Consider the following 27,926-nt stretch of genomic DNA (forward strand, 5'->3'; position numbering starts at 1 on the left):
CCGGAAAAAGCTCTCAAAAATCGAGAGGGATGTCCCCCGTCGCCCAACCATAACAGTCCTACCCAGAGCAATTTTCGAGTTCATTTCTTCAATTTTTTTTTAGACATTTAAAGTTCAACCAAATTACTGCAAATCAACTTTAACATACAATGTTTTATGGTCTCATTTATATAATTGTTTGCACATGATGAAAACATAAAACTACTTCCATTTGTATAAGATTATTTATAATACATTTTTGATCAAAAAAAAAATTTCAATTTTATTGCATAATCAGCGATGAAAATGTGATTGTGCTCTTATCAGTCATACGAGTTTTTAGCCGACTGCCCTCTCCTCCGAATATTTCTTTTAAAACTGTCGTCGCATTTTTTTTATGTAACCGAATATGCCATCAGATATTCTTGATCTAGAAACATTACACACACCAGAAGTCAAAGAAAATGCAATTGAAACAAGCAGAAAAAGTCGAAAAATGTTTTGTGAGTACTTTATTTGGCCATTTCACAATAAATATGATTTCTATCGGCGGTAAGAATAAAACATTTATATAATAATTTTATCTTCAACATTATATTCAGGATCTTTAAAATGTTTTAAAAAGTTTTCAAACTATTCAAATTATCAAACCCTTTGTTAATTGTATAACGCGGAAATATTATAAATTATTTTTCAAGCATTCATCTTCATCCTTACAACATTTCTTTTGCTCTTCTCTGCCACAACATTTCTCATTCTTGGATTCACGAACTACAAAAGCTGTTCCGTGGAACCGCGCATTCACATTTGGATGATTTTTGTTGGCGTTTTGCTGATTTCTGAAAGAATTATAGCAATAAGATCTCAGTTAGCTCGAATCAATTTCAGAAGAAAACGTTTTGAATATATGAATCAAGAACAGTGGCTTGCATGGAAAACAGAAAAAAGAAGACTAAATTCAAGACCTCTTTCACAAGGTTTTCTTTGGCTTATGCTGGTACTATTGTGGGTTTTTAGATGTTTTGAAATTTGAAGGCGTATCAACTATCTTGTTTTCCAAACAGTCTTGAATAACAACAGGTATAATCTCATACACTTTAGCACGTGGTTTCGACGTCATTTTATTGTGAAGAACAGGTTTTCTTTGTTTCCCTCTATAATCCGCAACTGACTATTGTATTGTGAATGGGTTGAGTTAAATTTTGAAAAATATGATAACTAGTGTGTACTTATCTACAAAACATTTATCCAAACAAACAAAGAGGGTGGAATAAATTATCAAAATGCACAGAATAGTGGACTAACAAAATTAGAGTGAATTTAGGCCTCAAAACAAATTGGAAAAAAACTGTGATTTTTGCCTACTTCTTTTTTGATTATTTTGAGGTAGTTCAAAGTTTTTTGTCCAATTTGTGTTTGGATACACTCTCTATCTTTCTATGGTGTGGTTTTCGCTCTTATAATTTTTTGTTTTGTGACATTGAACGAGGTTCCATCATATTTAAAACACATCTTTCTAAAAAATTAAAACATATAAATTCTTAACTCGTAAAAATGCCTAGCTTCATTCAAATAAAAACTTTTCCACGTTACATAACTGCAAATTTTTCAGATCAATAATTGGTTTCGTATGGCTATTTGGTATTCCAGTTAGTGATGTGTGTGACGATCTCATTTTCTATCCGTCAATAGCATTTTGTATTTGTGTATTATTCTCAAGCTTTTTAGCTATGATCTTGTGTTTTTGTACATGTTGTTGTTGCAATACCATAGAAAAAACAAAGCGTAGTAATAAACTTGAATCTTAAAAATGAATGATGTAACAGATCTGCTAGTAAATCACAAAAAAGTTTCAAACTTGTAGATAATGTGAACTTGGTCTCTAAAGTACAAAAAGTTACAATAAAACATCCCATAATTATGTTCTGTTTTCCTGTTCAGGTAAAACATATTGTTTTAATTTTTTGAAATTTATGAATTTTATAATTTCCAAATAATTCAAGGAGATTATGAAATACATTTTTATTCCAAAATAGCTCACTTGCAAGTTTTACGAATTGAAACTCAATGTTCCAATAACTTTTTTACCCGTATTCTAAAGCCTTATATGAATTCAACCTAATCCGAAGTAATTTCGAATCAAAGTTTATTTCAATCAAGTGGTTTGCCAACATTTTTAAATTTTTTAAATTTTTGGTATTTTTATTTTTCAGAGAGGCAGTTTCATGCAGAGTTATTGATGAGAAAACGTGTTTCTCAGTTTACCAAATTGTTTTATTTTTAGAGAACGGCAACCTGTTACACTCCTTGATATCACCAATATCATCTTTTGATGTATCTCAAAAGAGACTGATGAACAGTTTTCTCAGTCTCATATTTTTAATAGAGCATGTAAAGTCATGTGATATCCTTCCTTCAGTGACTAGCATGATAATAGGAACATACTTTTAGAAGTGCACTGTCAGTCAGACAATCAGCATTTAAAACACAAAAATACTTGCATGACCTTCACCTTACCTCATAAAAATTCTCGTTTACTCCCATTTTTAAATAAATTGACTTTAAAATTCTGTCCATTCTGTTTATATTTTTTTTACTCTTCTTCTCAATTTTAGCAGCAATCTATAAAATGTACTTCTGGATAAAGAATGCAACACTTTCAAATTCAACTCATACAAACAAATTAAAATCTCCTGTGGAGTCAGGAGCTTACACGACGGAAAAGCAGAACAAACATAACTATTGTGAGTTTAGGCAGTGATAAAACTATTTTTTGTATAAAGGAAACAAGTTTGGAAGTGTGTGGAAATTTCCAAATTTAATTGTCAACAGTAGCGGAATTTTTTTTATTTTCAGACTTCACTCTTTTCATTTGCCTTTTGCTGACACCATTGTCTTTTTATTTTGTTGTGGCCGGCATTTCAAAATCTTTGGACTGTCAAGCAGAACCTAACCTCCTATTTTGGATGATTCTCGCTGGTGTTGGTATTCTTTCAGACGTGGTGATCACTTTTATTAACCTCCACAGAAAAATCAAGTATTCTCAAGACATTGAAAAGGATATCGAACAAACTACAAAAATTAAAGAAGAAAAAACAGCTCTTTTGTCAATCTTTCAGAAGTCAATAAGATTATCAATGTTTGGACTGTAAGTCAAAAAATTAAGTTTTAGACTTTCATCACATATTTTCAGATCAATAATCGGTTTTTTTCGGAGTTTTTCGGTGTTTTTTAATGGAAGTATAATGCCCGATTGCTCTTATTTAGTAATATGGCCTACATTTGTTTTGTCATTTCTCATTTTATTGCTCTCAATTTTTGTGATTATTTATTATTCTTGTATTGCGTGTTGCACAATTTTAGATCGTTTTGATGAAAATTATAAGCATTGAACCGGGATTAAAATTTTGGAAAATCTAGATTAAACAATACTTCAAGTTACAGTGCCGGCCAATATTCTATTCGTTCTCGGGTATTCGACGATTTGTTTGAGTTGTTCAAACACGTGTAACTCAAAAACTATAACAGCTAGCAAAATATTTTCAATTAACAAAATGTTGCCGGTCAGTTTATCTACATTTTCAATATTGCCAAATTTGTATAACTTTGTTCAGAAAAAAAAGTTATGGCAGCTGACATCCGGCGGGTTGGTATTTTTAAACACAATTTGAAAGCTGGCTGGAGAAAAACTCCTTTATTATGAGACAGATGCCTATTTCACACAATTTTGACAGGAATCGTTTTCCAACAAAACAAAATTGTTTTCTTTAGATACATAGCTCGCTGTGAAAATTAAAACTGTTTTTTAATCTCATAAAAATTTATACATGGGAATTCGGAATACATTGAAACAATTAAAAGAAAGACTCCAAAATTTCAAAAGTTCAAGAGTTTTGTTTTGGAAAAATGAAAGAAATTGTTCAAGAGAGATTTGACCTGAATTGCAGTGGATGAATTTTCAAATAGAAATTGATGAACATTGAGTGAATTGAGCAGATAATATTGATCCTAAAACGGAAATAAAAATAACATATTCGACAAGGCACCCGTTGTAGGGAAAAAACATTGAAGAGTTTTGACGAGTGAAGCAGTATTAAGTAGCTGGTTATGAGAAATGAAAAACTATTGAAAATTTACTTTTTTCAAGAATTAAAGAGAAGAAGCAAACAAGAATAGTTAGAAAACAAGGTACTTGAGCAAACTCATTTCAATAACTAGTTTAAGAATGCATCTGAGCAGCAAAATAATTAGTGAAAAGACGGCCTGGAAGAACTGGGAGTAAAAATTGTTCAGCCCCCGGACGAACTCTGCGAGTGAAAGGATCTGGAGTATTTTCCTGCAAAATATTTTTAATAAAACTGTAGTGTTATTTGAAAGTCTTAAACTGAAGAATAAACCTATTAAATACAAACATAAATTTTTACAAACCTGCAGTAATGCTCTCAATCGATGTGATAGAAAGACGAAATCAGGCCTGTCTTCTGGAGTTGAGCGCCAACAACATTGCATCAAATCATAACTGAAATTCGTTTCACTATTAGTTTTTCTATATTTTCCCATTTAGGTATACAAAACTTACATAATATCCGGGCAATGCGTTGGTTGTGGGAGTCGCATTCCAGTTTCCAAGTAGTGTCTCACTTTTGTATTTGATACTTCACCATATGGAGAAGCAGCTCGTGTCAACAATTCCCACATTAATACTCCAAATGACCACTGAAAAAAATAGAAAAATTAATTTTGCTAATTGAGACGAACCACATCAGTAGCTGAACTGAAAACTCTTCTATCACGAAGACTCTCTGGTGCTAGCCATTTTAATGGAAGACGGGCTGGTCCTGGAAACAAATCAAGACAATGGTTGGAAATAAAATTTTAAAAGTTTCTCACCTGTTTCACTCTCATCAATATAACTTTCTTTATCCAATAAATCAACAGCCAAACCAAAGTCTGCGACTTTCACAATTCGATCAGCTGATATCATACAGTTACGAGCGGCCAAGTCACGATGAACGAAGTGTTGAGCTGCCAAATAACTCATGCCTTGAGCCACTTGATGAGCAAAGTCAAGGAGCTCAAGAACGCACAATGCCTAAATAATATAAGCATTACATGTTCAAAATATTCAAAGTTGCATACCCTATTTGGATCTGCAATATACGTCTTTAGATCGCCTCCCTCCATGTATGGTAGTACAACCCATGGATTGCCAGCTGGTGATATTGATATTCCGAGAAGCGATAAAACATGAGGATGATCTAGGTGTTTCATCACTACGCCTTCCCGCAAAAATTTTTCAATATGGGCAATATCTCGAGCACGTTCACCTAAAAATAGTTAGTTTGAAATGTAATAAAAACAATGTTCTCAAAAAAGAAACACTTTTTTGAAAGATAAATAAGTAAAATAAATAAATAAAGATACTTTATATTATATTCTTTCAAATAAGTTTTTTAAGAGATTTTTGGTTACCTTTCAGTGTTTTGACCGCAACCGGTATGAGTCGTCCTGCTGGATCCCGCATTCGTCCTCTGTACACATTTCCAAAGTACCCTGTAAAAAATGCATCTTTCCGAAATTTAATTGATTATTTCATGTGATACTCAAAATTCTCCTTCATAATCTTGAACTTTTCTGTTCTTGCCTGGCGCTTGGGGGAGAGGTAAAGTTGAGAGCAAATATTATAACATTTTTTGTCTTGTGTACGCTCAAGCCATGGCGCAACAAGCTTGTTCAAGCACAGTGGAAAGCGGAAAGTTTGAAAAAAAAAAGAAGTGCACTGAAAAGCGTGTGTACGTTTGAACCTTTCTTTTGGTTCATACCTTTCGGTTCAATGTGTGGAAAAAGTCCATCGGGGTTCATTAAACACCCATCCCTCCCCCATGTTTAGTCAGTTTGTAAAATAAGAATTAATGTGAATGTTCTTGTGAGACCCGATTTATGGTCCCATATGAGATCTGGTTTAAAGGAAATAGTGATTTAGCTCAAGCGTGCGGGGCCAACCAAAAGAGCAAAAAATAATAGCCGGTGTCGTTATGCCCCCTCTTACCACTCAGTGTAGGGATTATTGGTATTGGCGTCAAAAAAACAAAAGAGAAAATTTGTTTTCCGGGACAAGGTTTTTTGCTATACATATAATATTTTCAGCTAGAATAATAGCTAGAACAACTCACCTTTTCCAACAATAGTCTCCAAAACGACTGCTTCCGAAGGCAACAAGAGTCCTTGAAGGGATTGACGGAGATCGGAGCCAATTAATTGCAAAAGACTTTGTGTTGAGTATGTAGAGGATACTGTAAATTAAGACTTGAAATTAAAAAAAAATAGAGGCAAACTTCTCACTTCTTGAAACATTTCTTATTTTCATTTTTCAGCAGAATTTAAGCTTTATTTCAGGTCATGTTTTCTTTTATAGAAAATTTCAGAGCAAAATTTGCATATTTGCGTTTTGAGGAGTGTTCCATTTATAAATAGAATACAAAGTTACAATTGCATATCAGTCATTTTTGTTTATTTGCCCTTTCACTTGACAAAAGCTTCGCATGAATTTTTTTCCTCGAAATTGTAAAAATAGTACAGATGAATGCCAAAAACTATTATGCCAAACAGATGAATGCCAAAAACTATTATGCCAAATTTTTTTCAAAAATTTTCATGCATACTAGAATTTATAAAAAATCATTTCCAAGTCACATTCTTTCCAATTCCCTCACCATTTTGTTATCTCAAAACATACGCTCAAAATGCTCAATTTTTCGTTTTTGATTTATAATAGCGTGACCGAATAAGTTGTTTCCTTCGAAAAATGATGATAGCGTGTCAAGCTCAAAAAGAGCTTTGAGCAATTCAAAATGTTTGATGTTTCCTAATATTTCTTGCAGATAGAAGACAAAACCCAAACAATATGGACCTCTGGGTCATTTTTTTTTTTGGCATAACATTTTCAAAAACCCAATATGTTAACACCAACCGCTAGTGGAAGATTGTTGTCGTGATGAAGATCTGGGTAGACTCGAAGGGTGAGATGGTGATCGATACCGACTTGAAGAGCTCTGTTCAGAGTCAGAATCGGAAGTGTCCAGAAACACGGGATTCATGAACACTTCTCCCATTATTTTAAGAATCTGGTATGCAAAAACAGTTAGGGATGAAAAATTTCAGACAAACATTTGAGAAATGAAAATCATGAGGGAGAGCACAAGAAGAATATAATGAGTTGTCATAAAAAAAACACATTTTTCAAATTTAGCATCTAACCGTACTATGTCTACAAATTTTTATTAATTTCCAAATGCGATATGTATTAAAAGAGTTTTGTAATTCTCATCACCTCGTCAGCACGGAATTTTCATTGATGTTTCATAGTTTTTCTCCACAATGTTAAGTTTTTCAGATTGTCTTCGCTTGTTTCATTTTAGTTTTTCAATAAAAAACAATTATTTCCATTGAAAAATGTTCTAAAAGGGGTGCTTATGTATTATAACTGCACATTTCGAATAAACTGATGGAAATTCCGCAGAGAGAGAGAGACATGGAAAAATTCAACACTCTTTAAAAATTTACCACAGCATCTATTAGTTAATTAATTTGTCGTATCAAAATTACAAACCAAATTTTAGAGCAAGATTGATAAAATTTTGTATCTGTGTAATATTGAAGAAAATTAAAGTTTGTGATCAACGAACTTTTTTTTTAACTTTATTTTCACGATCAATTTTTCAATAAGGGAAAAGTTGGGTTTGCTTTTAAAACAACGACGACAAAAAGTGTACATACATATTGTTGTATTGCAGGAGGGCATGCTATATATGCCGCCACATATATATCCTGAAAAAAACTGCGATTTCTTCTTTTTCGCCCATTTCCTCTGTTTAGGTAACCAATGGTAACTTGAATTGTCGTTATTTAGATCGGTGAATTTGTGAATTAAATTTAGAAAAGTGATATTTCAAGTATTTTTATTCTTTAAAAGTTTTTGAACAGTGATAAAATATTTTCGATAAAAAATTGTTTTTTTTTTATCAAGAAAATCAATTTTGTTGAAGGTAATTAAAATAGTTTTCGAACACACAAAGGTGTTTGAAAAGAAGTAAAGAAAATGTTTGGCAAAATTATCATGTCAATCTCATGACTGCAGCTTTCCCTCGCCGCCACATATACACAAAAGTGTGCTGCTCACAGTTATACACACACAAGAGTCAGTGTCTCCAGACAGTCTCAGTAGACATGAAAAGAATAGGAAACATTGGGAAAAATAAGAGATTTCGAGATGCAGATCTGTTGGGCGCGCGAGGGGCTCCTGTAAGCGCACACAAAGCATCCATAGGTGCATTTGGAGCACACATTCTATACAAAAGAAGTGAGCACATTTTGGAAGGAAAGACGCGGAGGAGCGGACGTTCCGACCGACGCCCTCCCAGAAAGTGAGAAATATGTCACTGTTAAATTTTTGAACAGAGTTGAACTAGTTTTGGACGAGTTATCGGTAAATTTAAAAGTTTTTAGCACAATCAGCTAAAATTTAAGAAAAAAAACATTAGGCATAATAATGTTTTTTTTTTAATTTAAATTTCTTTATTTTCTTTGAATAACTTTCAACCAATCCATTACGCATGGTTTGAATATTTGGATATTTTTCAGTTTTAAATATTTTCACCCTTACATACTTTGTGGTAAAGAGTGGAGAGGCAAGCGAGCGGTAAACTAGCTACTACGTAACACATTATACGCGCTTCGACAAAAATGAAAGTATCGAGGTTTAGAAACTAATGACTTGGAAACATTATCATGAAAACATATTTCTAATGGGCTTGAAGAAATCAAACGTTAAAAACAGAGAAATGAATCACTCGAGTGTTTTAAAAACCGTGGTATTTGACTCTTGACTTGGAAAGTCGTCAGGACGTTGGATGAAGCCGCCCCCAAAGTCAAGAGCTCAAAAAAGTAGGCGGAGACTTCAATAATGGACGAACCTAGTAAAAATGCTATACATGGTCAGCGGATGAATGGAAAACTGATAAAATTAGATGTGGGGCAGAGTGACTGGTGTTAGGAAAAAAGAGCACTTGAGAAAGTACATTGTTTACTCAATTACTTAGATTGTGTTCGACTTTCATTTTTGAAGCACCAAATGAAATGCTTTAACAATTTGCCCATTATAAAAAAAAACCGTATAACTTTGATCGATACCCAAAATTGACGTAATGCGAAAACTTTTCAGATCTAACTTTCACAATCTCACGAACCGGTACTACATGTAGTCCACTGTGACGGAGAAGTAGAGAATGACTTGGGTGAAATGGCTCCGGCTCCTAAGCCTCCACTGTTTGTTCCTTTCTGACAGTGGTATTGGACGAGAACAGCAAGCAGTGCAACTGTCAGAACTACTAACTGTAAATTCACAAATAAGATTTGAAAACATTACTGCTAAGTTTTGTGAAAGTAATTTTTTAATTCTATCAAAAGTGAAAATTCAAAAAAGTATACTATCATTGTTGAATTTCTCAAGTAATTTCTTTAGTTGATTTTGTTTATTTGTATGTTTCAAGAAACAGTCTCCTATCGTTTCAGTCAACTTACAAAAAGTGCGGCTATCAGAGCGAGAGAGTGTTCAGCCAGAAAGTTCAATGGAATTTCTGCAGCAGATTTGTTTTTTAAAATTGCAGATGATGAAGTCGTTACCTGAATAAACGAATTAAAGTGGTTTAATAGGACCTGGTCAATATTGAATGATGACAACAAACCAATTAAATATTTAAACTATTTTCGAACAAATATTATCTCTTGTTTTCTCTTGAATCTTGTTTTTAAGGTTGATTTCAAAATTTGGAAACTATTTGCAATTTTAATCTTTTTTTTGAACTTCACAGAATACACAAATGGAACCAGCAACTGCCGTTGCTGTGAATACATTTAGGTCCTTCAAGTACTTCTTTGTTCTTTAGGATGAAAAGAAAGAAAATAGGAAGGTCTGACGGTAAAATGGGTTTGATGATTCTGTTTGGATTAACTGCTACGTTCTGATCAAAATGTATCATACTTTTACTGTTGGATGTATTATTCCCGAGTTCTTTCGAATAGGGCTTATTAAAATTTACCTCTTTCGGAAAAAGCCATTCGAGTTCGGGTCGTAATTGTGATGGTGGTAATGTTGTCAGCCCCATCACTTGTATTTTATTCGCATATCTTTAGTGAGGATTATATTAGACAAGTATGTCGAGATATGACTGAAATTGTGAAGGATGAGTTTGAATTTCGAATACATACGAGTTGAAACTTGGGCAAAAGAAGGATTGATTATTTTTAATTTTAGCAAATAATAATAACACGTAAAGGGTGTTTAAAAAAATAGTTATCGAGTATTTTACAATTTCAGGAAAACAATGATTAGAATATTACTTTTTTAAAAAGAACTGGTGTTCTGTATGTCCATGATAACTTTTTAATAAAAAAGGAACAGCGAAGTAAATTCATTCACAAATCCCTCCTTGTTTTTTCTTCAAAATTTGAAAAAAAAAACGATCCACTTTAGATCTGACCTTCCTCTTCAATCCTCTCTAATCTATACCAAACACACGCACAAATTACATAAAAGATGGGAACAGAGCGAGGGCAAGTGGAAGTCCGTTAGCGAGTGTGAACCGAACGATCTGTGAAGGGCATAGGATTGAAAGAAAAAAGCACTGAACGGGACAGAGGATAGCTTAGCATTCCGAGGTATTTTAAATTAGTGTGTATGTGGTTACTCTATTATAATGGTATGGAAGGAGTTGACAGCAACAACTGCATCAGCTTTTCAAGGTTATGAGACTCTGAATAAAATTGGTATACAATAATTATTTTTTGAACAGGAAGAATAGACAATAATCGAATTGCAAAATTAATCATTATTTGAGAGTAATCTTTAATTTTTAACGTTTACCAGATCTGAAGATATTTCATTTTCAGCTCCAAATTTATATGCGTTGAATACAACATTTCAATATTACGGGAACAGAAAAAAAGTAAAAACTTATATTTAAATGAACGTAAACTACCTAGATCAAAAACAAATTGAATTTTTTTTTTCGAATAGTAAACTTTTGTAAAAAATTCTTGACTGTAATTAATGTCACGTCATCTAATAACTTTTGGCTGTGAAACGCACAGCTAGGAAAAGCAATCAAGATCCAAGAAATGAAAAAGAAGGAAAGAAAAAGAGACGTAGATATCTAGACACCTAATCATCGCTTGGTGTACTTTTTTGGAGAGAAGAAAGAAAAAGAAAGTGGTCGGTTTATGGTTTGGAACGGCGGGCGCAATGGGCAAAAATCTGTCCGTTGAAAAAGCTGATTAGCCACTGTCACCTGAAGCCGAAAAAGAACCGCTTCTTTTGTAAGAAGAAAAGATATAAGGCGAGGGGAAAACACCTGAAAAGTGAACCGGTGATATGATGGTTTTCTATTCTTTCAGTGAAATACAGAATATCCATACTTCAGTATTGAACTTCTTGCAAAAAAGCGTTGAGCAAACTAAGTAGAGCAAATTTAAAATAAAAATGTAGCAAAAATAAAACTCTCAAGAAATACAAAATTCCGAACAACTCTCTGGTGTGCAGAATCGCACCACATAATACAGTGAAGAGGATCAAATAACGAATAATTGAACACACACAAAACAAAATCGAGTATTCTTCGGAGGAAAAAAGTCCTTTTGTGTTGAATAGTCTCTTCGACTGTTTGCAATGTTTATGTGTTAGTTGTATTTGGGAATAGGAAGAGTAGGAGGTAAAGCAACTAGCCGCCTACGACTTCATGCACTGCTGCACACTTATACTACTCACAGCCGCCCATCGCTCTCATATCGGACCGTTTTGGTACGTATTATGCCAACAACTAGATTAGACCTACGGAAGGGTTTTCTCGTAAAACATAGTATTAGAGATGGCCTGACACTCGTTATTTTCCGTAGCATTAATAATATTATCAAATGAAACAAATTACATATTTTACATAGACATATTTTTTTTTACATAGACATATTTTACATAGATAATGTACTTCTTCTATTAGTCTTGCATGGAAAACTATTATCGGAAGGGGCAACACTACATTTCAAACGCCACAAAGTAAAAAATATGACTGTTAAATTTTATCGGCACTTTGAACGCTTGTAAATTTATTTCACTCCAGAAAAGAGAAAATTATAAAAATTTTGACACGGCTTGTGACAAAGCATACCAAATTTGTGCAAGACTATTAGAGACTCTAGAAGAGGAAATACCGTAGTTAACATAAATGAAAGACTAATCATTTTGTAATCTTTGAAATACTGCAATACCAAAACCAATTTTTGAAAAATGTTCAAAAGTTTGAATTTAAAAAGAATTTCATAAACAGTAAACTATAATTTTGTCCCAAACATTTTATGTTTTTAGTTTAGAGCTCATATTATTTGGGTACTTTTCTACTTTTGGAGTTTTGTGGCACATTCTGATAAATGGTGCATTATAAGGGAATAAATGAAGTGCATAATGAAAAAAAACACGAAAAACCCCCGAAGGGAAATGTTCCTCTCCAATCCAAAACTGTAGGTCACGAACATTTTTAAGTTTCGTAATAGGAAAGTTCAATAGATTAATTGAAGTTTGTTCAATTGCTGTAGCGCAACATGCTTTGGACTACAATTTTGAAAATATCGGAATTTGGTTACAAAACAAAAAGGTGATATACCTATTTGTTTGACCACCCATAAGCATGCCGTTTATTCATCCACCTTTGAATAAAAAGGAGTCTTCAAGTCTCCATCACAAACAAATCGGACGGATAGTATTAGTTTGTCCCCCGCTCTGTGTTTCCATTCCCTTCGCGGGCAGCTAAAAGCCTAAGAGAAGCCAAGAAAGAGAGGCTTTCCAACTTTCTCTCGTTTCATTTCTATCTCTGGACCTCTTCTGATCCTGTAATCTTTTTTAATTCTGAATAACTGATTGCGGAAGTGAAGATAGTATTAAATGAGATGAAGAGTAGAAATGAATCTGAGAAAATAAGATTCAAAGAATAATAGATAACTAACATCTGGAATTTGAACTTTTAATCGTGTTTCAGTTTTCATTTACATATAAGTTCTTTTCTTATATTCTTATCAAAACATTAAAACAAACCCCAGGCAACATTTTAGTTAAATTTTAATTATTGTAAAAACAATCAACCGGGTTTTCTAATAAATCAAACAGAATCCAAAAAGAGAAAGCTATAAATTTTTTGTGATCTCAGCGCAATGCACAAGTTCACGCTTGCAACCCTTAGAAATCGGGTTTGAATTCTCAATAAATAATGTTACAACAGTCATAACGAATAAATATGTTAATATATTGACACCCGAAACACACTATCTCATAATCTATACGTTGGAAATCATCAGATAAATGATGGTACACGCGGGAGTATAGAAATATTGTTTTGGGTTTTAAAAATTAAGACGTTTACGTAAGTTAGAGAGAGTAGACCATTTTTGAAAAAAAGAAAGCTTTCAGACACATACATATAGATGAAGAATGTCTAGCCCCACACTGCGTAATAGCTTCTTCCCGCAAATTACCGTAATCTTTAAGAGACAACCATTTAGTTGAGAGACGCAGCAGTTTTGACAATTTCTCCCATTACCACTTTCCAGTATAATCGCTTTATTGCTTTAGCTTTGAACAAGCATTTAAGATTTTGATTAGAGATTAAGTAGATCAAAAATCAGTGTCGCCTATTTTTTAGTTTATGTAAAAATACCATTTGTACTAAAATGTTGGAAATGTTGGAAAATGGAAGTCGACGGGGAACCTCACGAAAAATGACGGATAGCTACAAAAAAACCAAACAAGACAAACTCCTTTTATTCTATTTCAAACGGAAGCTTTTTGCAAAAATGAAAACTTACATAGGTTGCTTGTATTTTGGTACCAATTCAGTAATCGTACCCCAAAAATACAATGCGAGTATTAAAAAAATTACCGCGGCCTTTCTTTTCTTGGAAGGCTTAAAAATAGCGCTTTTCTGAGCCTAAATATGGAATCAAAGTTACGTTTTGATTAAACTGTCATTGTACTTGTAACAGCTTGTATCTCGGCCCAGTCAGAAGAAACATAATGAAAATATGACAAAAACAAAAATATACAATATTTTACAGGTTTTCACTCAACTTTTAACTGTATGTATTTTTTTATTTATATGCCAAAAACAAATACAAATCATACTAAGTGAGCTTATAAAAATATACAGTTAATATAATAGTAGTAACACCAATACTTTATACACAGGAAAAAGTAAAATAGATGAAACAAGTGGATAATATGCGCGTCTAGTACATATACATAAACAACACGCCAAAAAAGTCGACTTTTCTTTCTTTTTTTTCGCCCGTCATCTCTAACTTGTAACGCATCGAACCGGTAATGCTTGCATTCTAGAGGACTAGTCGAATCATGGTTGCATGTGTTCTAAGTTAAAGTAACTTTTGCAAAAAAAAAACATTGCTTCAATTTTTCACCAAAGTTTCATCAAAAAACCCTATGAGACTGATTGTGAGTGCAAAAAATATTTAAAGATACTTGAAAATGACCTTGTATTCATTTTTCTTCAAGAACGGATTATGAACACGTCATACGTCATAATTAAAATTAGAATTTGTTTAGTTTTCATGTTCTTCTATTGTATTCACGATAACTTATTTGAAGGATTGTGTTTATATATTCAAAATACAAAAGTTACCTCAACAAAAAATTTCACATTTTTCTTACAGGCTAAGGAATCGTTAGAAAATTACAGAAACACAGTATTTAATCTTATGAAGAAAGACGTTGAACATTTGTTTCAGGTCATGGTGCTAAACAAATAGATATTCGTGTGAATGAGGAAGATGAAAAAGAAAGAATAAAACTTCATTTGTTCAAATTCCGTGAGTCTTCAGAAGTATTGATTTCAGTTGGAAGAAAAATACTACCGATGGAATCTGATTCACTTTATCTTTTGAAAATAAGACCACAACTTATATTTCCCAGAGTGAGTAATCGGGGGCGTCTTTAATGGAAAAATATGTGACAAATTTAAAAAAAAACCATTAATTATTGTAGAAACTTTATGGACTGCTCAAAAATCACAAAGTCTTGAAAATGAGCAGCATAGAACTTTTTGGAAAAAAACTGCAGTAATCCGTTTGCATTTCTACTCCCGCTTACCTTGCCGATAATCTCCCGCGCGGACGTTAACCGGGATGAATGAAAGAAAAGTTACCGGTCTTGGTGGGTAGTTGACAGAGGAGCAAACAAACATTGAAAACCTGCATGTTACCTTTAACCTATGTGGCTTCTCTTCTGAGCTATTCGACCGTTCAAATGAACCGATGGGATTTTTTAAGCCATTGGCGCGCAGGCTTCTGACGATCCAAAAAGCAATTGGGTTCAGGTTCGCGCCTTTTCTCGGCCTTTTCTCTATTTTCATACACGATTTATACGTTTGTATCTAGTGTTTACTCAAAGACTTGAAATTTATGAATTTTTCCTGTTGCGAGAATAGAGAAAGAAGGAGAACTCCAAATTTTTGAAATCATGACAGTTCAATTTAGTCTAACAAAGCTGTCTTTTTGAATTTCTCACAAATGAGAACTGCAAGACCGGCCAATCAACAATTCGAACCTCCCATATTTGCACCAATCAGAAGACGTCTACGGAGATCGAAGTCCCTGATTGAAACTGAAGTAGGCATGTCTTCCTATTTTGAAAAAAATTTTAAACAAGCAGCCGATTGGCCAAAATCGCGTGTTTAGAAGTTGAATTTTTTCACGATTGTTAATTTTTTCAAGATATCGTGAGGTAGAAAAAATGACACATATTAATTAATACAATCCATCATAAGTGGTTACATAAACAAAAATGGTACAAAAATTGAATTTAATTTATATAAAAATAAAGAAGAGAAGAGAAAAAATACTGGCTACATTGAAAATGACATAAGACACACAAAAAAATGGATAAGAGTGAATGAATAACTGATGGATAGATGTTAAGATAAGCTAACATTAGCTTTAAAAACTTTTTTTTTTTGAAAAGGGAAAGTAATGCACAAGTACCTGAAAATGTATTCGCATCTCCAAAAAATTTAAATATTCGGATGCAGTTGCCGTACCAAATTTCGAAAAAAAGTAATACACTAGTATTATGAGAACAAAAAATTCTGAGAATGCGTATTGCACAACACATTTGACCCGCAAAATATCTCGTAGCGAAAACTACAGTTACTCTTTTAATGACTACAATTTTCTTTTGTTTTCTAAATTTTAATTTTCTGTCGATAAATCAATGACCAGTAAAAAATGTATTTTAATTAATATTTTAAACAAAACTAGCCCGTAAATCGACACTACAGTAGTCCTTTAACGAATTACTGTAGTTTTCGCTACGAGATATTTTGCGCGTCAAATATGTTGTGCAATACGTATTCTCAAAGTTTGCAAATATTCATAACATTCGACACTTAAAAAATGTGCTCATTCTTTTAATGGAATTACTGAAAAAAGTGAACCAAGCTAATTTTTCTTGTCATCACTAGTCCAGATTTTCAAGAATATTCATACAAGGTAAATTAAAATGACCAAACAACAAAATAAAACAAACTGAAGAGAACAAAATGCCTCCCATCTTATTTGATACAAACGCCAAAGACTGGATCAGCTGAGCGGCAAGAACGCACATTTTTCTACAGAAAGTCGAAAAAAGACTGAACCCCGCAAAGAAGCTTTAGATGGTGATGCTCTTGACCCGTAGAAAGTTCCAATTTTGGAGCGAGAGAGGAAGAAAGAAGGAAGGTGATGCGTCTGTGTATTGAAGTGAGAGTGGATAAAAGATTGAGAGGAACAGAAAGGTATATAAATAAATACTTTTTTCGGTCAAAGGTGAGTGAGAGAGCACAATATGCGCACTCCTACACAATAGGAACAGTCTCCCTCGTGAATTTGAATCTATTTGATATCAAAAACACAACCAGAACTGTATTGTTCTTCTGATCTTGCTTTTTTGACATTTCTCGTAATTTGTCGGCTTTTGTTATGTGACCGTGAAAGAGAGAAAACTCGGTCACTCTCCAAAAATGAATGGTAGCTTACGTGTTACATTCTGGTTAGTCCTCGCATTACGTTAACCTATGGTAGGAGCGGTTTGACGTCATCACTGTGTTTTTACATACAACAACAATAAGTAAACAGTGAATTTAAATTTTCTAACATCGAATTTCGAGATTCAGGCATGTCTTCTCAAAGGCCCCAGATCTCGATTGATTCTTTTTCTTTGAATGTCACCGGAACCTCTTCAACGAAGCATCACCGCAATGCTTAACCATCTGAAGAGACTATTCACATATTCAAACAAAGAGATTGTTGATTGGCATACTGTTGAGGAAAAAGTCAATGGCATCATCGAGATTATTCTTTAGACTTTTTGAATTACACAAGGAATGTGTGAAACAATCGGGAACGCGCGTTTTAAATATAAACTTTTTAAATATATTGAGAATTTATTATGTCAAATCAAAAGATATGGTATTACGCACAGAGTTTTTCCGTAAAAATGTCACAAAGTGAAAATGATTAATAATGTAATGGGAATGATTAAAATGATATTAATGTTTCGATATAAAATTGTTACATACTTCCTTTATTTGGGGCTCTCGTAAGAAATATACTTTCCAACAGACACGCTGCTTCGTTAACACATTCCATGACACTTCTCCATGGAAGATTATTAGCCATGGGTGACGTGTGATGGCGTGAAAATCGTTTGTAAACTGCTACAAGAACATCAACGTCAGTTGCCACATCACTTTCGGCAGTTGACAAATCATCATTTTCTAAATCCGTGTCATCCCAATCGCCGGCGCCGCGTGTTTGTACCAGATTCTTGAAAAGTATTGAAGCCTTGTTGATGTTGGACAGAAGTTTGGACGAATTTTCACTTGGCCAATGATTTTGTGTGTGAGCGTTTGATAGACTGACACAGATTCTATGCAAAACGCGTCCATCTGAAAATAAAATATTGATGATCTGTCTCTTTGGAAAATATATGACAACTTACCTTCTACGAAAGACTTCTCCGCATCCTTCGCCTTTTCACATTGTTTTTGTGGACACAGTTGTTCCTTTTTGAAATTTTTCAGCCCACCACAAAATATTGGCGCCAAATTTTTGCGAGAGAGAACAACGGACAGGTCTTTTTGAACAGGAGTGGGATCGACAGTGAAAGTAGATGATCCAGTATTTGAAGAAATCGGACTTGCTGGAGATTGCGATGCTTCAGGAGTCTTTTGGACGTTTAGTGCTGGTTGTGTTGACTCCACCGAAGGAGTGTTGGATATTGGAGAGGCTTTTGGTAACTCTTGAGCAATAACTTCATTTGCTGGAGGCGAATTGTCTTTAGTCTCCATAGGAACCGATTGCGAATCTTTTGATGAAGGCGAAACAGCTTCTATTTCAGGTGGGATAGCATCAGCGACATCCATTGGTTTTTCTTCTGAGCCATCAACAATTTCTTCTCGTCGTTCTGCATTACGTGTTTTCTCGTACTGCATCAATACGTTCCTAGCACCAACAACTCTTCCTTTGATCCACGTGAACTTCTCAATGTCAGATTTTGAGAGCGACGCAAAGTCTCCAACGGTCTTAACTCCCACTGCCGATAAGGACCGTTTTGCAGAGTCCAGGACAGTTTTCATACAGAGCGTAACCAAATTTGGCAGGATGCGGTCAATCTTGTCGCGACAGTCCGCAAGTGTTGGATAGAACGAAGAATCGTTTGTAGAGCTTTGAATATCTGACAGATTGCTGTTACTGGCAGCCACAGTCGCTTCCACGAACGGATTTTTTGCTGCTTCGGCTAGTGGACGTCGTCGTGGTGTGAGAGGAGACGAAACCACATCCACAGGAAGAGACTCTTCTCCGAAATGAACTCGGTTTCTCTGAAAAAATATATTCAAATTGACAATTATTAATATTAAAAATATAATACCTTTCTTTCGGTCATTGGAGAGCTAGACGTGCTCATTCTTTTACCAACGCGGAGAATAGATGGAGTTCGTGGCGTTTTCGGTGGTGACTTTACAATATTTTCTTCAATCGCCTCTTCAGTATCAGATAACCGTTTATCGCTTATAGTGGTATCAACTTCCTTCTTTTCTGCAGCTTCTTGTTCTGGAATATTTTGCACGCTTTCTTTCTTGTCGTCAGTCTTCTCAACATCGCCAGTTTCGTTGGACATTGACGATTCTGACGTTACACACGCGTTGTTCTGAATTGCGGACAGTCTCCCACTTTTTCTAGTTGTTTCTGAACGATTTCTCGAATTCTGAAAAATATACTTCTTTTAGAACTAAAGTTAAAAAATAATAATGTATGATTTTCACGTACCTTTGGCCGGCCTGGCTTTTTTCGAGATTTTTGTTCTACAGCATGTTCCTGTTGAGTAATGATTGTTCGGCTATCATTTGATTTCATAGAATCAGAAATGTCATCAGATGTTTCACAACTTATCGCTGAATCCTTTCTTCCACGCTTTTGTTCCGGTGATTTTGTCGATGCGTGTTCTGGCAACTTTTCCAGAATTTCTCCAAGATCGTTGTTGGCAATTTCAGGTTTTCTCGATGATTCGGTAGCAAATGCAGAGACTGGTTGATCGTGGAAAAGGCGTCTTCTCTTATTAGTCTTTTTCACGGGTTCCGGAGTTTTATCACTTTTCGCAGACTCCACATGCACTGTGGGAATCTCATCAATTGGCAAAATTTCAGGATTTTCCGAGTTCTTCGAAGTTGGAGCACTAACGCTCTCATCTTCAACTTCGAAATTCATGGCGGTCAGCGCCTTTTTGAATTGTTCTGTTTTCACAAAACCATTCTGTGACTCTTCGTCCATGTAATTGATCGTGGTCCGCGGTCCAGAAACTTCCTCCAATTTTTCTTTCTGTCGGTCCGTCAGACGATTCTTCCGAGTGGCAGGGGATGTCAAAATTGCCACGAAATCACAACTGTCTTCATCTATCAGAGCCATTCTAGACGTACGTCGTCGAGATGTCTCAGTGGAAGACGTTTTTGGAGATTGAGTCTCTTCAGCTTTCAGCTTCTGCTCTTTAAGAAGCTTTTCAGCTACTTCATCCGCAACGGGCTGTTGAGAAAATTGAAACGAGCTCTGGCTTTCAATAACTTCCGTCTTGATTTTAGGAAACTTAAAATTGTTTCCGGCACCAGCAGCAGAAGAGGTTGGTAGTCCATCCATAGCTTCATCATCAGAAAAATAACCATCTGTCTTGGACGACGTGGATTGCGGCACAGAAATCGCATACCTTTTAGGCATACTGTCGAGGATTCCCCTGAAATAGATAGTTTAATCTTTCGATTTATTATAAACTAATTCACCTCAAGTCTTCAGGACAGATGAGATTGTTCTTCACAGTTCCAAATGTTTTTTTCCACAACAAAGCTCCATTTTCTTTCAAAGCACTGTGTTTTCCAGTTAAAAGCGATACGAAAATCGGTGCCCATTCCTTTAATACATCTGAATCGAACGGTTTCGTTACGCGATCTGCGATAGTTTGAATAAATTGATTCAATCTTCGGAGTAGGCTGATGAATGATGCTGTTCTCAAGTCTTCTGGCTTTTTTTCACCGAGTACGGAAACACATTTTGGGAAAGATGCAACAATCTCAGAAATAAGAGATTGAATCTGAAATTAATTAATGAATAAGCGAACTAATAGAATGAAAATAATTACCGCCGTTTCTGGTATGTTCTTCGCAATCTCTGTTAGCCGTTCCAGGGTTACAGTTAGGCCTTTGACGTCTTCTATCTGCTTAACAGATTTCGAAGTAACTTGCTCCAACTGTAACTTCAGCTCTTTCAGATTGGTTTCATGATTTCCGAAGGGGTTGAATTGTGTGTTTGACACTGACATTTCTGCAAAATCCGAAGATGAGATAAAACATTTCAGAGAATAAAGGGAACGATAATCCTGTGGGATTAGCGTGTTGAGATTTAATAAAAGGTTTTTGTCGACACAGACATTTAAGTTCCAAAAATAAACACTCAGTTTTTAACGATTACCTGAGCAGAATACACACAAAATGATAAACTAAACACAAAAAACAAACAAAGGAAATGTGCGCGAAAGGCAATCAATTTTGGGTTTCGCGCGCTCGTTCAAACGCGTACGCAACCACCGTCACGTCAGATTGCACACATTTTCCAACCGTACTTTCATGCCGAATGCAGTATTCGTAGTTATCAACAAATCATCACAATTTCTGGAAACTGCAATTCATAAATAGAAACTCATATAAACTGTTCACAATATAACCGGATCCAAACCGAATTTACCTAGACGTAAGCCGAATTTGTACAGATTTGAACCAAATTTGTGTATATCCAATTCGAATTTGCCTAAATGTACATAGCCCGAATTTTTGCCAAAATGTGAAATTTGTGTACATAGATAACTTCATAGAATAGGCCAGTACGTTTTAAATTAGTTCCACACAAATTCAGTTTTTGATTCGGTTTATCTGAAAACAAAACATACCAGTATAAACATCACATAATTCATTGATTTATTTAAAATTACAACGTATTTGGCATCAACAACTTGATAATTATGGGGGAAAAATTAGAATGATTAAATTTGATCCTCCTCAGAGACCGACGTGATAAGTCGAACAGGCATTAAGAGTCCGCATTCGGCGCGAGATTTTCCAAATTCTCGTTCAAATTTGCTTTTAATAAGCAGACGGTACTGAGCTTGGGCAGAGTTGCGACGAAACGACTCGGGTCTCAAATTATTTTTATTGATTTTCTATAATTATTTTTCAATTTTTTAAAAACTCGAAAAGAACCGACTCCCAACTATTTAGACCTACCCCGGTGTTGTAGGTCGTGGAATCGGAAATTCTTCTTCCTCGCACAAAATATGTTCAAAAACGAGACTTCTTGTACACAAACGTCGATATACATACATCATGAAGATTACTGCAAACATTCATTACATATGTCCTGTCTCAAAACTTTCTTCCCTTTTTTAAAATAGTGGTCACGAACTTTGCCGATTTTCTTCACGTACTATAAATATAGTTATCAAAATAATATGAACAAAATATTAAACATCAACAAGTAAAATATTCGCTCTCGAGAATCTGCGGAACTGTACAGCCACCGTACCTGTGTGTATTCATCATCCGCGATGTTTAATCTACTTAAAAAAAGAGATTTACAAAAAAAAATAACACTATTTCTTTATCAAACAACTATTAGAGTTACATAGCTAATAAATTTTGTGCTAGGTGGAAAGTCTTTTTGTATTTAATACTACTTTAAGGTACTTGCTAATTTCATTTGTTGGTCTCGCAACGATCTTTGGCATTTCAGTTGTCACTAATATTTAACAGAATGTATTTTTTTTTATTCTACACGAACGGAATTTTATAATACTGAGTTTCCTAAAGTCCACAGAGAAAGATAGGATTTTTTGGTTTTTAAATCAAAAATTCAGTAGACGTCCCCGAAACGACTGAATAATTTTGAATGAAAAGTTTGGGCACCTAGTTTTTGGTTTTTCACGATACCTATTATACATATAATCTTTAAAGTTGCCACTTACCAATGCCAAACATTAAAAAAAAGCAAAACACAGGTATGATGACTGAGATCACCGTTTGTAAGCTGAAGAATGGTGTATAATCTGGAGGAAAAAATACATCTTCATCAACTGGACCACCACTTTCAATGTTGTCTTTTGGATTCCACATTTTCACACGAACTCGGATACGTTCTAGCAGCTTGAGTGACGATAACTAAAAGTTGAAAACTAAATGTTAAATGGTTGAAAATTTGAAAGCTGAGAAAATAAAAACGGTTATGATATGCGAATGTTCTCCACAGCTAGATTGAGATAATCTTCGCCGACCACACCAACGCTAATCGCCCAGCTGTTTGAGTCTCTTCACATTTGACACTCTGTCATCGTAGATTTAAAGGCGCATCCTTGTGTCTTCTAATCTGCTGAGCTCACTTTATGCTATGTTTTGGCTCTCCTTCTCTTTCAAAAGGATAGCTTAATCTATGGCACCACTACGTCTTCTGAGAATGAAAAAGATTATTGCTATATTTGTTGGAAACGTGTGCAAACAAAAAAATCATTCGTTTTCAACAATACTTTCCAATAAATGATTTTTCAATAAACAAACTTTCTTGGACACTTCTTCAGATCAAACAAACTGCCAATATCTCATAAATTCGATGTGAACTTAGATATGAAAATAATCTTATAGTGGACAATATAAGTGTTTTGTTCATTTTTACAACTTTCCTTTAAAAAATTGACAAACAATTCTGCCACGCCAACGGAAGTTTTGCACATTAGGCTAACATATTGACCATATCCTCATTCAATGAGACACAAACAGCTAGAAAACGCGTGTTTGTTCCGCTGTAAAAACAAAAAAAAAAGTCAGATTTCACGCTTTTTGAGGGAAGTCTTTTGTTGTTTGGACAATAACCTTTAAGCCTCGTCTTAAAATTGGTTTTTTAAAATTTTGTTTTATGGTGTAAAAACAAGAATATGAATTAAAAAAATAAAGCTTCGATTTCATCTCTCGAAAAAAGAGCTTATCTTGAATAATGTCTGAAATAAATAGCTGTCTAGAATAAAATCTTCAGGAAGTTTGCAGAAAAAGATTCAAATTACAACACAGGAGTGAGGCAAAACTGTATAATAAAATTGTAAACAGAGTAGAACGGAAATTTAGCATACGATTGTGCAAAGGGTTACTTTTAATATTAACTACCTTCATACATTAGTTGTGTCAGTAAAATGTCCGAGTCCGCCATTCGTTTTTTTGTCAGCTAAAGAGTATGATTTTTTCCTTATTTTTAATAATCATTCTGTAGGGACAGTTTCAGCAAACTTGCGTCAAAACAAAAATATTAATCCGCTTTCAAATTGAAAGGAGCTACCATATTGACGAAATATATAATCACACAAAGACATATTCTAATCTACAGAAAAAAAAACGGAAAAGGTAAAAGTTTAAACTATGACGTAGTTAACATAGATCTATGGTTTTGATGCTGAAATTAGTGTTTTCAAAAGGTTTTTTTTTATTTTTCAAAAATTAAAGTTAAAATTTATAACGCTTCAAATTTTTTATGAGAATTCAGAGAATCTACGGAAACCGAATCCAGAAATTGCTATTCAATATTATTGTTCATCATATCATCATCATTATTCTCGTTCTCCAAAATAGGTGTGTTATCGGCTTCGTCAGATCTCACAAAAACGACCTTCGGAGAGTGAAGATATGAGAACCGAAGCTCGATGAAAAACGTGATGATGAAAACGTGGAAGCATACTGAAAGTTTTTTTTGATGTGTGAATTGAAAAAGTTTTTTTTGATGTGTGAATTGAAAATTTTGCTTACTTGCAATAACCCATAGACTTGCTTCTAGAAGCCACGGAGGGGAAAGATTCACATCATCTTTTACAAAGCGATCTGAAAAACTCTTTGAACATTATGGGCCACAGAAAATATTCCCTTTTGAAACTGACATGAAACGCTTATTAAAAACCTCTCCGCTCCAAACTATCAATTTCGTTTGTTATTCCGCAGTAAAAACCGTAGCTCAAACGTTTTTAATTAGTTTCATTTTGCCAGTTTTCAAACATTTTTCGTCGTTTATGTGATCTGCTTCGTTGTTCCGTTAACTTTTATTCAAAAATCACATCAATAATTTATATAAATTAATCAAATAAAATTCAAAAATATATGAAAAAAAACCGTATCTATTTGTCAACTTCACATGCATTTTTAGCAGTACTTCGCCATCACGCCCTCATCACAAATTGTGATTCACAATGTGAGGTGACGACGATCCAATAAGTTTTGGAACTTACAAAATATGAAGGCCACGGTTTCTATTAGCGCTATTGTGAACCGAAATATGCAAACTTTGAGAGTGCACATACGTGGAACTAGAGCCCAAGTAAGTACTGCTTGAGACCACGCATAAAGTAACCCTGCACTGAAAGCTATAGTGTCCGCCAAGTCATGCACAATTGCAAGTTGAGGATCCTGAAAACATATTTTTAAAAAATCTTCCAAATGGTCTAAAATACCTCACAATGTGCGATTACGGTAATACAAAGAGCTGCAAAAAACCCGATTCCCGCTATTATTGTGGACATCAGACGCCAGACGGAGTTCTCCCATCCAAGCCGATGAGCGTAATATTCAACAGTTTGGCGATGCCGTATGTAAGCGATCAGCATTACTTGAATAAAATTTGAGGTTATTTGAATCCTTCGGTCTAGAGACTTACACATAAACGCAGAATAGCTGACAAGATGAGCAAATACGCATTCACCAAATAGTGATGCATCACGGGACGCAAGAAACGGTAGAATATGAGGATATTTCTTAAGAAGAGAAACAAAAAAATATCTGAAATTAAATAGTTTTCGTTCATCAAACTATCTTCAAATTAGAAATGTACTTTGTTGCAGTGGCGGAAATTGCACACAAACCGTAAAATATTGGTATAAGCCAGATTTTTGTGAGAACCATCCTAAAAAATCCATGTAAATTATCCAAAAGATGAGTTGCTACTCGTTAAAAGTATTTAGAACCGGGAAAAATGTGAAATTGCGAAACTAGTGTGGTGAGTGCGAGTAAATAGTGATAAGCAACACGCTGAAGAATATGGTTATCAATTTTATTGAAGGCTTTTTTTTGGAAAAAGACAATTATTAGAAGTTACAATGAAAAATAAATTTAACAAAGACATGCCCGTAAGAGTGGAATTAATCTAAAGTTGAAAAAATGATGAGTCAGAAAAACAAGACGGAGACAAAGAGAAAAATCTCATTTTGCAAGAAATTTTTGAAGTTTTCACAATGTTTATCTACTCCTGCTTGCTGGTTTTGGTTGGTGAGCGTTTTTGAATGTAGGCCTTGTAGAAGAACTTGGCAAAAAGGAACAAATAACTGATGTACATGAGTCCTCCGATCGATAGCACATTCCAGCTAAAATTGTATATTTCATCTTCAAAGATTTTGAAATGTTTTTTTTAAATAGACAATGGCATGTCAGAAATGTTGCGAATAGTTGTTTTTTTGAAAATTGAAAAACGAGCTTGTCGACGTACCTAACAGCGCAACCAGGAACAGAATCAGCAGACTTAATGAATACCAAATGCCCAAAAATGTAGCATGAGATGACAAATTGGACAATTTGAATAGTAGTGATGAACTTTGCCACTGGGCGTGGAGTTTGGATGTTCAAGGCGCGAACGGCGAAGTAGCTATAAAAAAGATTTGAATGTATTAGATACTTTTAACTTTATAGGTATTTATTGAACTCACAAATACATAACAGTGTGGACGGCAAGGTTGAGAGCCAAAGACCAACGAGCCCATGCCTGATGCTCAGAGTATGTGACTACTGCGTAGACAAATGTGAGGGCATGATGATACCAGTGCATGAAGATAACTGGTTTTTTACGAAGGACCAAGAACATAGTATCCCCTAGTTCTGGAGCTTTCGACATCACAAAGGCCCAGCCCCAGAATCCAGTTGATGCATCGGTGTAGTAGTTCTCGTTTTGACAGTAGGAAGCTAAAAATGGAATATTTTATATAAGCTTGTAAAGTTCAAGATAATATCTTACCGACAAACCCGTCCTTCATGAAAACTCCGAATAGTTCTGGAATAAGCTTATAGGCGGCGATTCCCGAGAACAGTGAAAACCCGAAGTTCCAGAGAGCAAGTGTATTTTGGAGATCGAATGGTTTTCTGTGAGCCATTAATTTTTGCCCGAAGTAGATGGTGACGAGATAACCAATCATGATCTGAAAATTGATACATTTTCAAACTTTGAATAGTTTTGAATTTGAGATTTGTAGTGAAATTAATCAAAATCTTACTTTATAGGATAATGGTACAAATGTAGACATGTAAGAATCAGTCTGATCCAGACTCCATGGTTTTGTCAAAACATCGACGAGCGTGGCTGCTGGACTTGTTTGTGCTGCTGCCATTGTGATTACCTGCAAATTTCCACGATATATTCAAGAATAAATTAGCAAGTGATAGAAAATGCGGGGTGGAATTTGAATTAAATAGAAAATGCGTTTCAACATGATAAAAGGACACTCGAATTTTGCTTATCTTTTTTCGCACCGGTTCTTTTATTTGCTGGTCTCACGCCATTCCGACAAAGTGATAGCAGACCAAATTTGGATAAAATGTAAATGAATTGATAGTTTCTTGAGTTTTACGATAAAAAATGAATGGAAAACAGGTGATAGGAGGGCAAAGTGTATTTTTTAAATGATTTTTAAAAATTTTCACAAAAATTATTTAAAAAAAAACATATAATGTACTTCACTGCAGACAGTTTTGCGCACGCGATCAATTTTCAATTTTAGTTGGAATTTACCTATTGATTTCTAAAAAAGTAAGCTTTAGTTGAATACAGAGAAAATACTATTTTATCAACCATTTTCATACTCTTCAATTCATATAATCTCCAGATTTTAAAACAGATAAAACAGATGTTGAAACTCAAAATAAAAGTTTTTTCAACATTTGAGTACACGCTTATTTGCACTAGCACGAGCGAGAGGTTCTAGAGAAAAATATAATTTCGAATGTAAATTTTGAGAGAGTGTAGAAAGTAGAGGAGAGCGGGAGAGAAAGAGGGTAAGCATATTTGTTTGAAAAAGTGCATTGTGAAAAGGTGGGTAACAATGTTTTAAAAAATAAGAACAACGTGAAAATTATTTTTTCAGTTCAATTTAACTTTGGCGACAATTACAATAGAACGCTGCAAGAAAATAAAACTTCTAACAAACCACAAAACTACATATATAGGTTAGAAGGCTCCTTCAAAAGTGTTTGTTT

General features: G+C 34.4%; 7 protein-coding genes and 5 non-coding genes across 18 annotated transcripts; 6 read left to right on the forward strand and 6 right to left on the reverse strand.

Annotated features, from left to right (window-relative positions):
• Positions 1–268: 268 nt before the first annotated feature.
• On the forward strand, positions 269–1,806 carry F08A7.1 (Small integral membrane protein; the record flags this gene model as incomplete). 3 transcript variants are annotated; one of them, NM_001269029.3, is made up of 3 exons in its annotated part: positions 313–482; positions 678–984; positions 1,592–1,806. In NM_001269029.3, the coding sequence occupies 3 exons, from the start codon at positions 389–391 to the stop codon at positions 1,785–1,787; spliced, it is 597 nt and encodes a 198-aa protein (NP_001255958.1). The 3 variants fall into 3 exon arrangements, with proteins under 3 accessions (NP_001294076.1, NP_001255958.1, NP_001255959.1); NM_001307147.2 differs by having other exon boundaries at positions 269–482; positions 678–1,791; NM_001269030.1 differs by lacking the exons at positions 313–482; positions 678–984 and having other exon boundaries at positions 1,710–1,787.
• Positions 1,807–2,488: 682 nt separating this feature from the next.
• Positions 2,489–3,400, forward strand: F11E6.11 (the record flags this gene model as incomplete). 2 transcript variants are annotated; one of them, NM_001027957.6, is made up of 3 exons in its annotated part: positions 2,489–2,723; positions 2,836–3,127; positions 3,173–3,400. In NM_001027957.6, the coding sequence occupies 3 exons, from the start codon at positions 2,609–2,611 to the stop codon at positions 3,369–3,371; spliced, it is 606 nt and encodes a 201-aa protein (NP_001023128.1). The 2 variants fall into 2 exon arrangements, with proteins under 2 accessions (NP_001023128.1, NP_001294071.1); NM_001307142.3 differs by lacking the exon at positions 2,489–2,723 and having other exon boundaries at positions 2,946–3,127; positions 3,173–3,371.
• Positions 3,401–3,781: 381 nt separating this feature from the next.
• On the reverse strand, positions 3,782–10,205 carry F11E6.8 (the record flags this gene model as incomplete). Of its 3 annotated transcripts, NM_001269031.4 has the most annotated exons (11): positions 3,784–4,315; positions 4,408–4,498; positions 4,559–4,695; positions 4,738–4,817; positions 4,870–5,071; positions 5,119–5,306; positions 5,452–5,532; positions 6,153–6,272; positions 9,225–9,369; positions 9,559–9,660; positions 10,077–10,205. In NM_001269031.4, the coding sequence occupies 11 exons, from the start codon at positions 10,140–10,142 to the stop codon at positions 4,199–4,201; spliced, it is 1,329 nt and encodes a 442-aa protein (NP_001255960.1). The 3 variants fall into 3 exon arrangements, with proteins under 3 accessions (NP_001255961.2, NP_001255960.1, NP_001255962.1); NM_001269032.3 differs by lacking the exons at positions 9,225–9,369; positions 9,559–9,660; positions 10,077–10,205 and adding an exon at positions 6,950–7,099 and having other exon boundaries at positions 3,782–4,315; NM_001269033.3 differs by lacking the exons at positions 4,738–4,817; positions 4,870–5,071; positions 5,119–5,306; ... (3 more) ...; positions 9,559–9,660; positions 10,077–10,205 and having other exon boundaries at positions 4,199–4,315; positions 4,559–4,677.
• Positions 5,462–5,482, forward strand: 21ur-13973. Its single transcript, NR_068549.1, has one exon.
• On the reverse strand, positions 9,466–9,486 carry 21ur-12018. The gene has a single exon (NR_068550.1).
• Positions 9,590–9,610, forward strand: 21ur-15097. Its single transcript, NR_068551.1, has one exon.
• A 986-nt stretch (positions 10,206–11,191) lies between the features above and the next one.
• F11E6.20 lies at positions 11,192–11,376 on the forward strand. The gene has a single exon (NR_068552.1). It is a non-coding gene; the product is annotated as an Unclassified non-coding RNA F11E6.20 (non-coding RNA).
• A 3,146-nt stretch (positions 11,377–14,522) lies between these two features.
• Positions 14,523–14,543, forward strand: 21ur-14842. Its single transcript, NR_068553.1, has one exon.
• A 2,949-nt stretch (positions 14,544–17,492) lies between these two features.
• Positions 17,493–20,934, reverse strand: rif-1.1 (CID domain-containing protein). The gene is made up of 6 exons (NM_070711.8): positions 20,753–20,934; positions 20,397–20,704; positions 19,396–20,350; positions 18,998–19,333; positions 18,068–18,947; positions 17,493–18,014 (listed from the first exon to the last, which is right to left on the reverse strand). The coding sequence occupies exons 1-6, from the start codon at positions 20,930–20,932 to the stop codon at positions 17,638–17,640; spliced, it is 3,036 nt and encodes a 1,011-aa protein (NP_503112.1). The 5' UTR covers positions 20,933–20,934; the 3' UTR covers positions 17,493–17,637.
• Positions 20,935–21,570: 636 nt separating this feature from the next.
• On the reverse strand, positions 21,571–22,820 carry F11E6.10 (uncharacterized protein; the record flags this gene model as incomplete). Of its 2 annotated transcripts, NM_001027956.4 has the most annotated exons (3): positions 21,571–21,803; positions 21,891–21,999; positions 22,628–22,820. In NM_001027956.4, the coding sequence occupies 3 exons, from the start codon at positions 22,773–22,775 to the stop codon at positions 21,650–21,652; spliced, it is 411 nt and encodes a 136-aa protein (NP_001023127.1). The 2 variants fall into 2 exon arrangements, with proteins under 2 accessions (NP_001023127.1, NP_001299953.1); NM_001313024.3 differs by lacking the exon at positions 22,628–22,820 and having other exon boundaries at positions 21,650–21,803; positions 21,891–22,009.
• A 1,289-nt stretch (positions 22,821–24,109) lies between these two features.
• F11E6.6 (uncharacterized protein) lies at positions 24,110–25,648 on the reverse strand. The gene is made up of 6 exons (NM_070712.3): positions 25,519–25,648; positions 25,345–25,466; positions 25,142–25,296; positions 24,920–25,097; positions 24,447–24,518; positions 24,110–24,377 (listed from the first exon to the last, which is right to left on the reverse strand). Exons 1-6 carry the CDS (start codon positions 25,587–25,589, stop codon positions 24,217–24,219), a joined length of 759 nt encoding a protein of 252 aa, NP_503113.2. The 5' UTR covers positions 25,590–25,648; the 3' UTR covers positions 24,110–24,216.
• Positions 25,649–25,726: 78 nt separating this feature from the next.
• elo-2 (Long chain fatty acid elongase 2) lies at positions 25,727–27,070 on the reverse strand. Its single transcript, NM_070713.10, has 5 exons — positions 26,948–27,070; positions 26,692–26,872; positions 26,387–26,639; positions 26,170–26,325; positions 25,727–26,047 (listed from the first exon to the last, which is right to left on the reverse strand). The coding sequence occupies exons 1-5, from the start codon at positions 27,059–27,061 to the stop codon at positions 25,927–25,929; spliced, it is 825 nt and encodes a 274-aa protein (NP_503114.1). The 5' UTR covers positions 27,062–27,070; the 3' UTR covers positions 25,727–25,926.
• Positions 27,071–27,926: the final 856 nt, after the last annotated feature.

The sequence above is a fragment of the Caenorhabditis elegans genome, chromosome IV (genome assembly GCF_000002985.6).
Source record: "Caenorhabditis elegans chromosome IV".
Taxonomy (NCBI): Eukaryota; Metazoa; Nematoda; class Chromadorea; order Rhabditida; family Rhabditidae; genus Caenorhabditis; species Caenorhabditis elegans.

What these genes read in the sequence shown, in the direction of transcription:
- rif-1.1 (NM_070711.8), bottom strand. Translation starts at nt 20,932, where the DNA reads ATGTCAGTGTCAAACACACAATTCAACCCCTTCGGAAATCATGAAACC. An exon ending in AGAACATACCAGAAACGGCG is followed by an intron (nt 20,705 to 20,752) that starts GTAATTATTTTC and finishes AATTAATTTCAG; the next exon opens with ATTCAATCTCTTATTTCTGA. An exon ending in ATCTGTCCTGAAGACTTGAG is followed by an intron (nt 20,351 to 20,396) that starts GTGAATTAGTTT and finishes TATCTATTTCAG; the next exon opens with GGGAATCCTCGACAGTATGC.
- F11E6.6 (NM_070712.3), bottom strand. Translation starts at nt 25,589, where the DNA reads ATGGTTCTCACAAAAATCTGGCTTATACCAATATTTTACGGTTTGTGT. An exon ending in AACCGTGGCCTTCATATTTT is followed by an intron (nt 24,519 to 24,919) that starts GTAAGTTCCAAA and finishes AGAGTTTTTCAG; the next exon opens with ATCGCTTTGTAAAAGATGAT. An exon ending in AAGTCTATGGGTTATTGCAA is followed by an intron (nt 24,378 to 24,446) that starts GTAAGCAAAATT and finishes AAAAACTTTCAG; the next exon opens with TATGCTTCCACGTTTTCATC.
- elo-2 (NM_070713.10), bottom strand. Translation starts at nt 27,061, where the DNA reads ATGGCAGCAGCACAAACAAGTCCAGCAGCCACGCTCGTCGATGTTTTG. An exon ending in TTGTACCATTATCCTATAAA is followed by an intron (nt 26,873 to 26,947) that starts GTAAGATTTTGA and finishes ATCAATTTTCAG; the next exon opens with ATCATGATTGGTTATCTCGT. An exon ending in GTCCACACTGTTATGTATTT is followed by an intron (nt 26,326 to 26,386) that starts GTGAGTTCAATA and finishes TCTTTTTTATAG; the next exon opens with CTACTTCGCCGTTCGCGCCT.